Source organism: Coloeus monedula (genome assembly GCF_965178545.1).
Source record: "Coloeus monedula genome assembly, chromosome: 14".
NCBI classification, from domain to species: domain Eukaryota; kingdom Metazoa; phylum Chordata; class Aves; order Passeriformes; family Corvidae; genus Coloeus; species Coloeus monedula.
In genome coordinates, this window is record NC_138794.1 from 14381698 (window position 1) to 14392070 (window position 10373).

General features: G+C 36.5%; 1 protein-coding gene across 2 annotated transcripts in view; it reads left to right on the plus strand.

Moving 5' to 3' along the window:
- The window catches only part of MINDY2 (MINDY lysine 48 deubiquitinase 2), a 32683-nt gene that overhangs the window by 14038 nt on the left and 8272 nt on the right, over nt 1–10373 (plus strand). For both annotated transcript variants that reach the window (XR_014226810.1, XM_082290505.1), the window contains exons 5-8: nt 77–179; nt 645–787; nt 8142–8315; nt 9281–9454. Coding sequence is in view for 1 of the 2 variants with exons in the window: in XM_082290505.1 (XP_082146631.1) it covers nt 77–179; nt 645–787; nt 8142–8315; nt 9281–9454 (594 nt within the window). In the remaining variant the exon portion in view is untranslated. The remainder of the gene's footprint in view (nt 1–76; nt 180–644; nt 788–8141; nt 8316–9280; nt 9455–10373) is intronic.

Sequence of the window (10373 nt, forward strand, 5' to 3'; positions counted from 1 at the left end):
ATGATTGCCACTGGCTTGCAGTTGTGTTCTGTTCTTCCCAAAGGTAAATTCTCCGTGTTGTTCCTTCCTGCTGCAGGTTGCGGACATAGTAAAAGCAGTTGGTAACTGCAGTTACAATCAGCTGGTGGAGAAGATAATTTCTTGTAAACAGTCAGACAACAGTGAACTGGTTAGTGAAGGTGAGTGATGTTTTACTGTGTTTTATTAAAGTATGTGCCCTACCAAATCTAAGACACATATTTTCCATGTGGGTCATGCTGAGTAGAGATAAAAGTGGGAAGAGCTGCATTCTGTGTGCTGATGTCTGTGTGGTGCTTTCCCTGGGCAGCATTCAGATTTCAACTTAGCTATGTATTATCTCCTGTAATTGGAATATGAATTATATACTCCATTAAAACAAGATAAAACATTAGTAGTGCTAGAAGTGGATATAGCGTTTCTGAACACGAGAAGGGTTGTCTACAATGCTGTGGTTTTAGAACTTTCAAATTTGTTGTGCCCTCTCTGAATGTGTTCCCTAAGACTTGTGGAAATATGGGGACATCTATGTAGGGGGGACACAGGAAAAATACTACTATTGTTACCAGGTCTTACATTAGCGAATGTGTAATAGACACACATAACAGTATGTGTTGCTTTTGTAGGGTTTGTAGCTGAGCAGTTTCTCAATAACACAGCTACACAATTGACATACCATGGATTGTGTGAGTTGACTTCAGCTGTCCAGGAGGGAGAGCTTTGTGTGTTCTTCAGGAACAACCATTTTAGCACCATGACCAAATACAAGGTACATTCAACATTTTTGTATTTATTGTTGGGTTTTGTGTGCTCTTTTCAAAGCAAATCATGGTTTTTCACTGTCTTGAAATAGAATTAAATTCCAGGTTGGTATATGTAAATATTGCTTACAGTGAATGTAAGGTCTGTAGCAAATATTACTTGGGAAATATTGATTACAGTGGTTTAGACACTGGGATCCATTACTATGTTAAATCTTCTTGTAGCCTTTCCCTTTATGTTCAGTTTGCTCCCTGTGTTAACTCTTTGTGGTTATGTATAGTTACATACACTTCTTACATGGCTTAAATTTTCTTGGAGTTTGTGGTTGCCATGATAAGGTTCATTTAATTAATTTCTTGTTTCTGAGGATCTAAAAGTTTGCATTACATTTGGGCCAGTAGATGAATAGGTCCATGTTCAAAATCCCGAATGCTGGGAGAAGTTGAGAGGAGCTACAATAATTGGTTCCCTTTGTTAGGGAAGAGAGGGGGTTTATTTATTTATTTATTTATTTTAAATCTGAATCTGGGGAAGCAAAATGGTGGCAATTGTGAAAGGAGTATTCTAGGATACAAAAAGCAAGTGTCAGCTTGGTTCGTGCTGCTGGGACTCCTTCCTCCATGGAATGGAGAATCTGGCTTGGCAGGTTTACATTCATTTACAGAGCATCCTCATGCTAAAACAACTTTACTTTTGCTAGGATGGTAGTGTATGAGTTTTTACCTTTGTATAGAACTTAAAATTCTGTTTTGGTTATCTGTTATTTAATAAGACTTCAATTTCATGTACACTTGTACTTATGAATAATGGTAATAAAAGCAAAAAAAAAGAGGTGTGTAACATGCAAAAAGATTAAGAAACCACTGGTTTTGCCATTATATGATAATGTTATATACCTCATGTGAATGACACTTTAATTTGTCACTACTAGTCCTTTTTTCCTCCCCCTGTTAATATTAACTGTCAATGCTAATTTTTGGAGTTTTGAGTAACTACTCATAAGCTGAGCTAAAGGTCTGAACAGTCCTGATAAATAATGATTAACTCTACAAGCAGGTAACACATTTGGTTTTCTGATTAGAGTACATCTGAGATCTGTTTTAAATCTGTCTATAATGCCACTCTCTTACAGCAGTAGGGCAAGTAAAAGGATCTTTCTCCTCCCTTCCTCCATTTAAATAACCAAAAGCTATGAAATGTATCTGTTTGTGGTCAAATATTACACTTCCTGATGCAGCTCATTTAAATCAAAACTTTATAGTTTTTCTCCTCTCTGCTTTTCTAAATTTAGTTCTTGGATTAGCTGGTAGTAGCTCATGAAGCAAGCCTGTACATTGTTTTATGCTTTCATTATGGAGTGGGGAGGGAAGAACAAACCCCAACCTCAAAACAGTTTGGTTTTAAAAAAGAAAATACTAAGTAAAAGCACAGCTGTACTTTCTGCATACAAATGGTACCTAGAAGTGCAGGATACCTCTTCTACTTTGTTTAAAGGATGTTCCAGATAAAATACATAAATCTTCCTGGAAATAATGCATTTTTGTGTTATTATTAAAGCCTCTAAAATCTAAAATATTATTTATGTTAAATATAGTCACTGAGTATCACTTTGACCTGTGGATGATAAATACAGATTAGTTTTATAAAACATAGACTGTTTGTAGTCTTTTGCAGCCCAGTATTTAGATAGAAGGCCAGAACCTGGTGTGTGTTTGTCTGTGCTTTATCAGAGTCGTACTTGTAAACACGTACTTCTCAGTTGAGATCCTTTTTCCTTATAGAAATAAAACGCAATGTTTCAATCAGTTAAATATCCTCAACCAACAGTAATAATACAGAACAGTTTAAGGCAGTGAGTAAAAATCTGTATCTTGACTTTTACCTGTAAGAACTAAATCCAGGTTCTAAGAAATACAAAGTTAAAATATTTGAAGAAGAGTGTTATTTGTTTGTATATTTAAGGTTTGCTGCTGCTGAGTCACAGTGGTTTTCAGCTTGTGCTTTTTGAGAAGTCTTAGAATTCTGAAATGCTGAGTTTTGAAATAGAGGCCATTATTCTTGTTTTTCACAGTCACTATGGGGACCTCCCGTGTAGTTAGTGTTTAATTTCCATGTTATCTACATGGTTTAGTTCCTGAAGTTATTGCTTGTAAGCAGTGTTCCTTTTGGTTTGGATTTCTGGTGAGTGGTACATGACAGAATTTGAGATATCAAGAAACTTGTTTTAATAAAGACAGAAAAGAATTTTAAAATTGGTGTTTAATGGCCAGCAGTAACTCTTCTGTCTGCTTCTAACCTACCTGGCTGTTTGCAGTAGCTGTATGACTAGGGGGTCTTCCATATCAAGTCAGAGATAGACTTAACGTGGTCTTTTAGCCAAGATCAGCTATCCAGAAATTTTTGGACCTCCAGGATACTCGTGTGAGTGCCAAATGCATTGTTACTACAGAGCTGAGATTTTTTTCAACTGCTTCACTTTCCATCTACTGGGTTTAATGCTCACTCTGCAGATGCAGTTTCCTCACAGTTTGAGCAGTAGTCAGCAGTAGCTGGACTATGGAGAAAAGTCCATCAGTTGGGAAAACTGGAGACACAACATATGCCAGGGAAAATGGAGGTGTAGATCTTCTAGAGCAAGAACAATGCAAGTATTTTGTCTTTCTCTAATACTGCCTTTCCCTCTTTCCCCTCCAAATCAATACATGGAAACCTGTAAATAAAGCAGCTGCCTAGTTAATTAAAAGGGAATTACACACTTAATAAGTTATGTCCATGTAATAAAATTAGTATATTTTTGGAAACACGCTTTGAGTAATTACTGATTATTTTTCTAATTAAGCTAATGCTTCCACTTTTATTTGGCACCTTTAATGTACAGCTGATACAATGAGTTGTACACTGGGGATATCTTTTAAGTTCAGTGTGGGTTTTTTAAGGCTGGTATTTTAGTGAAAGGACTTGGATTTCAATACCTTGTCCATTTGCCCAAGTAGTCATTTTTCTTACTTCCTGTCCCTTTGATTGCATACTCATAGTCTTGGCTCATGTGATTATACAGTAATAATTTTCAGCAGTTAAAAATGTGATTTTATTTTTTTGCCTTTGCTTTTCATTATGCAGATAATAAATACATCAAATGATAATTCCCTAGATCAAGGAAAAACAGGACTGTAAAGAGGGGATCAGTTTGGTAAGATCTTAGTTCAGTTGGAATGTTTTCCCACAGACTTGTTTGTAATAGAACCTGTGTTCTTTACTGAAAAGTATCAAGACACCTCTTTGGATTTTTAAGTATGTGTGTTTTCTACTTCATAAATGTTGTGTTTCTGCTTCAGAACTCAACAGATACTTTTATTCCAATACAAAGTGTATTTCATAACAGTAATTGCACTTTTTCCTTGGGCATTTAAGATTGGCACGGTAGAGACAATGAATATAGCTGCATAAAAACATGTTTATTTTTCAATTTCTTAGTAAGTGTACAGTTCTTATGCTGAGGGTTACGCTGAATCCAATAGTATCTGCTTTTAAAAAAATCTTTTTTATATTAGTATATCTGAATGTTTTAACTGTTAAGAGAAAATTTAAAGAGCACTCATTCATCAACTTAAAACATCTTCACAAAAACTAAGGGATCTGATCCAGAAATCCAAGAGAATATTTACATACTATTTAAAACATAAGGCTTAAAATGTTTGTCTTTACTGTATGAATTTACTGGACAGGTGTTTGGTTTTGTTTTCCAGTTTTCTAAATTGCTGGGAACTTGGTAATTGGCATTAGAACAAGTAGTTTAGAAACATTAATCTTAATAATTTAATCTGATTATGAAATTATCCAAGGAAAGGAGGTCTAGTAACATCACCTGTAACCTACATCTGTGCATTTCAGAGATTGGTTTTTTTGTGCAAACCAGAAGACTGAAAGATCCCTGTTCAGGAGAATAATCTTGCTTTATCCTCAGCTTTATTTCAAGGTTTTTATATGTGAAACTGTAAAATCTCGGCATTAGTCTACAATATCTAGATAGTGATTCTTAGGGTAAATAATTATTCATAACTTTGTTAAAGTAAATTGTGTCTACAGTAGTTGTGCACTTGAGACTTTCTTTTTTTTGTTTTACTCCCCATTGACGATAGTAGTAGATATTTTAGCTGTCTGTTATGTGCTGGTATATGGGCAGTGTTAACCCATCAGACTGGGTATTTGTTAAAAAAACCTCCACATTTAAAACAAGTCTTAAAGTTAAGCTGGTAATACCTTAGAAATGGCCAGTTAAGATTTTTGTGTAGGTAGAAACATTTCATAAAGTGTGATACTGTTCTTGGCAAGGGGCATTTGAAAGGCATTTTTGTGTGCACTGGTTACCCTCATTACCCGAGCCCAGTGTGCTGCTCAGCCTTTTGAGCTGTGCCCTGGTCCCAGCTGCACAGGCCGGTGCTGTGTCGCTGTCCCTCGTGTCCCTGTCCCTGACAGCCGGACCCAGCCCGGGAGCTGGCGAGTGCCTGGGAAGGGCGGCCGCTGCCTGGCACCGGGCATGGCCTTGCTCGGTGCAGCTCCAGCTCAGAGGCAGCATGAAGGTCAGAGGATAAAAGGCTTTTCTTGGATCACAGGGTCTCCTTGCAGGAATCTGGGTGTGCCAGTGAAGGTGCCTTTAGCGTAGGGAAGAGAACATGCCTGATATTAAAACTGAGCCTACAAAGCCAGCCTGTAGATAGGGCCTCTATTTTCTTGTTGCAAGTAGAAGGACAAAACCATGATGAGAGGCTACATTACAGCTCATAGCAAGAGAGCCAACACCTCTTACTTTATATATGAAATTACTGACAAAAGTGCCAATATTGTGAAGGGTCCTGGTTGTTTTGGTTTGGTTTTTTTGCAGAATTCAATTTAATTATACTAATATGATGTAGAGATCAGAGAACTTGGTAAAAAACAAGGGAAAGGTGACTTTGGATCACTGAGCTGTGATTTCCCATTGTTCTTCTACTCCAGTAATGTAAACAGGAACTCTCTCTCTCTTGTCAGGTACTAGGGAGCCTGTGTTTGTTGGTTTGCTAAGTTTGTTCAAGTGAAGCAGAATGTTTTAAGCTATGCAATTGGTGTTGGAATTGCAGTGGTGGTATTTAGGTAATGTGGTGATAAGTAATGCATTTTATTGCTTCATTAGGGAGCTGTGTTACATTTATTTTTTATTATTTACTCTAGTGTGACATTTTTACAGTGTTCAACTGAGAAATTCTTACAATGTAAGAATATAAATTTTATTTAAGATTTGAAACAGGTTTCTATTTCAAACAAGTGTTAGCTTTAATCCATCCTTAGATGACAGATACTAGATTCTAATTCCATAAAGGCAATGATATACCTTAATATTTGTGTGTGGAAAAATTAAGCTTATAATAGTTTGGAGATTATGAAAATACTAGTTTTCCTATTTCAGTATTATTATTAAGCTACACAGTTTATGGGCTGTAAAAAATGTATGGCATAATAGAGGAACAACTGAGAGGCACACACACCATGCTGTTTTTTAGGTTTTGAGTCAATGTACTGTTCAAAATAAAACTTGAAAGTTCAAATACATTTTATCCTAAAAATTCTGGGTGGGTTTTTTTTTTTACATCTTTTTGAAGACTTTTTATATACAAAATACTATGAAATAGGTATTCTGCGCAAACTGGAAATACTGTGAAATTACTTCATATTATTTTCTTTGAGTAATTTTTAGGTGTCAGGAGTATCATTCAGTTCTTAGGCAGGTTTCCAAGGGAAAGATGATTTCTTGGATCATGGTATGTGATCAGACTTGTTGCTGACACTTGTATTTATGTCTGGGAAGCCCCCCTGTGCTGGTTATCTCCATTCCAAAGCTTGAACGTACAGTAGTGTTACCTGTTCGGTTTTGGTTTGGGCTTTTTGTCCATTCTGTTTGGCCTTGTGTATAAGTGCATGTTATGGTATTAGGTAATATTGGAATAATTGCTGCATGTGAATCTTCAAATAATATCTTGATTACATCAAGTGACCTCCCAGCCCCAGGAGGGGTGGCTGTAAACAGAGTGGGATTGACGAGATCTGATTGGAATTTCAGCATCTCCCTTAGACAGTCATTTAATGACTTCAGAGAAGTCAGGGAGCTTGTTCTGTATGTGTTGAATGTGGACAATGTTTCCATTTCTTGCCTGTTTAGCCTTAGAAATCATTAGAACAGGATCTGTCTCTTGCTTTGGTACAACTTTAGTACAGCAATCTTTGAGAACCCTTTGTGTGCTGCTGGAATACAAATAGCAAATTTTTTTGTCTGTCACAATAAACTGCTTTGATTTTTACAGCTAAACCACTGCTACAAGTTTTGTATTGAGTGTCTGATCATTCAGTAAATATTAATGGAAGCTTCAGTCTTAATGTGCTGTGTGGTCAGTAACAACATTCTTGATTTGAAGTATAATTCTAAAAACATGATAAAAAGGGTAGGATGAGATAAATGGATTGATTTAAATGGAAGTTTAAATAGGGGTATTTTGTGCTGCTTTGCTGTCCCTCAGATGTGCAGCACCATCTCCTTTTACTTAGGGCCTACTTCGCTAATTTCCCTTTGATTTCAGCTCCTCTCCCACTCCTTCAGCCTAAGTTTACATTTCATCCTTCCAGTACCTTGGTATTTGCACTTGTTAGCATTGTCTCCTTCACTCCAGGCCAGCCCATTTTATAATTTCAGACTCTGAAATCAAGAAATTTGGCCTTAAGGAACTGTAAAAACACTAAAATGCCAACAAAAGCAGTTATTGGTGATAAGTGATAGAAAGAATCTTAAATTTAGAGCTTTCAATTGACACAGATCTCAAATTCCATCAAAACTCATTATGAAACATGAAGTCTGAGATGTGGCCATTTTGAGGTAATGCCTCTTGGATTGTTTGGAAAGATCATCTTTGTCTCTGTATCTTGCCTTTGGAATTTAATACGATTGCTTCTGGGATTTAAAGAGTTCGTTGGGAATTTTTAAGTCTACTTCTTAGTTGTGTTTCCAAAGAGCCATCAAGGTATATAGCTTGATATATATCAATATAGTCATTCATATATATATCCATGTTTTATATTAATTTCTAGTCAATGTGAACTTTCATTAAGAATAAAGAGTTGCAAGATGGAATGCAGAAATTGTGTGGCTGTTAATTTAGCAGTGAATGCTAGTAACTGGTGGTTTAATGCTGTATGCTAATTTACTTCATTATTAAACTTGCTAAAAATGCTAAATGAATGTTGTAGTGGAATGCAACATTTGTATCATTTTTGCTACTTAGATTGTAAAAAGTAATTTTTTTAGTTTAACAAGTTTTCCTTGTTCTTCTGTATAGGGTCAGCTTTACCTGCTGGTGACAGACCAGGGCTTTCTTACAGAAGAGAAGGTTGTGTGGGAAAGCTTACACAATGTGGATGGTGACGGGAATTTCTGTGACTCTGAATTCCACCTGCGGCCTCCATCAGACCCTGAAACTGTCTACAGAGGGCAGCAGGATCAAATAGATCAGGTACTGGATTTCTGCCTTTCCATTGTAAGTTAGTACTGATTTTTAGTAACATTTATATATAATTCCACAGACGTGTATGTGTGTATATTCATGCATATGTGGGACTATAAAACTCCTTTAGATAATTAGATTGGGGTTCCCAAAAGTGCCACTTGAAAGTATTAATATGGTTTTGAGGAAGGAAAAGTAAGACTGAGTAGTTTGGAAAATGGGATTTTAATCTCTCAGAATCCACTTCTGCACAGTACTCACTCAGGTGAAATGTCACCTCTGCCTTGTATAAGGAAACAGAAGCAGACTGTGGAATTTCTTCCTACATGACAAACTCTCTTCAGCTCATTAAGATTGTCGTAGCTGAACTTTGCCTTCTGCTGCCCACTTGGCTGAGCGTAGGACAAGCCCCACAGCAGACTGTGTGTCATGGTAGGTGTTTGTTATTCTTAATGAGACACACAGTTTGCAGAAGTCATGTCTGAGGTGGAGCTGAGTTGTACCAGTTAATGCATAAGCACAGAGCAAGACCACGTTCCTTGGAAATCTTACATTCTGAACAAGTTTATAATAATCACCATGAATATTTTTTAAATACTGGGGAAAAATGAGTAAGATTCTTACTAATAAGTTGAAGCACTGCATCTCTCTCTCAGAATAAAAATCTGACAAAGATAATTTGCTGCTGTCCAGGTAACGGAATTTAAACCTGAAAGCAAAATTTTTAATTAGTTTTTGTGTTTTCTGTGCTGCAACTTAGGCATTGTGAAAGTAGACATGTAAAGTAGCTGTTCTCAGCCTTTCTGCAGCTGATGTTATGGACAGGTTCTGAAACAAATTCCTGTTCTCCATTTGAAGATAAGGCTGGGAGAAAAGTGATGGTACTGTGTAGCTGCACATGCTGAAAGATTCACTTGATATTATTTGACTCTTTTCTGTGTGAAAGAGCATTAATAAACAGGTGTACTGTTTAGGATTATCTGATGGCATTGTCTCTACAACAAGAGCAGCAGAATCAAGAGATTAACTGGGAACAGATCCCAGAAGGAATCAGTGATCTAGAGCTAGCAAAGAAGCTCCAGGAAGAGGAAGACAGAAGAGCTTCTCAGTACTATCAGGAACAAGAACAAGCAGCTGCTCAGGTCCAGGTAAGAAAACAGCACTACAGATTATGATAACAAATTTTAGAAAGTGTTCATAATTGCACAGACACATCTGTGCTTGTACATATTTCAGCCTGCGGTGAATATAGGAATCTTTAGGAATATGCCACAATTGTTGGAGTATGCATGTAGATGTGGCAATTGCAAACATTTAAATACTTTAAAAAGGCTTAACTGTCTAAACTAGGGTTTCATTTATACTGCTTAATTTGGAATGATGGGATGAGTTAATCTGTCAGGTTACAAAGATGGTACTAGCAGGTATTTTATATTACTTGCAAAGGAGCATTCAAATAAGAACTTTTTGATAGTAGTTGAAGCTATGTCTTTATTTTGTCTTGCAGAAGTTTGTTGCTGTATGTTTTTAGGTGATTCAGAGTGTGATCTCATGTGAATCTATTCCGTTGTTCCGAATTAGGCAATTCACAGTTTCTCCCAGTACACCTTTCCATCCCATACCCATAAGCAGCTTTCAAAATGCTCTGAAAATCTGATTCATGCACATGTCTATGCTAAAATGCAATTTAACTAAATCTTCTATGCAAGAGGCAATATTTAAGTTGATCTGGATTTAGAGAGTTCTTAACCACTGACGACTTTTAGAACTGCTTTTATTTACAAATACGTAAGAAATAATCTGTATAAAGCCTTTATCTTTGGCCTGAAGCAATTCAAAACCATTAACTGATAAGTTTGTTAAGCATGAAACAAGAATTTTGACAGCTAAAAGCTGTATTATTTGCACTGCTTGTTGCTTTGGTAGAACCAGCAGTACCTACTCCTAAAACACAGATTCATTACTACTGGCTGCCAAAGGTAGAAGGAACTGAAGAACCTGCTGAACAGGATTAAGAGCCTGCTCATTTGCAATGGGTAACAGTGGTAATAGATGATGAATTAACAA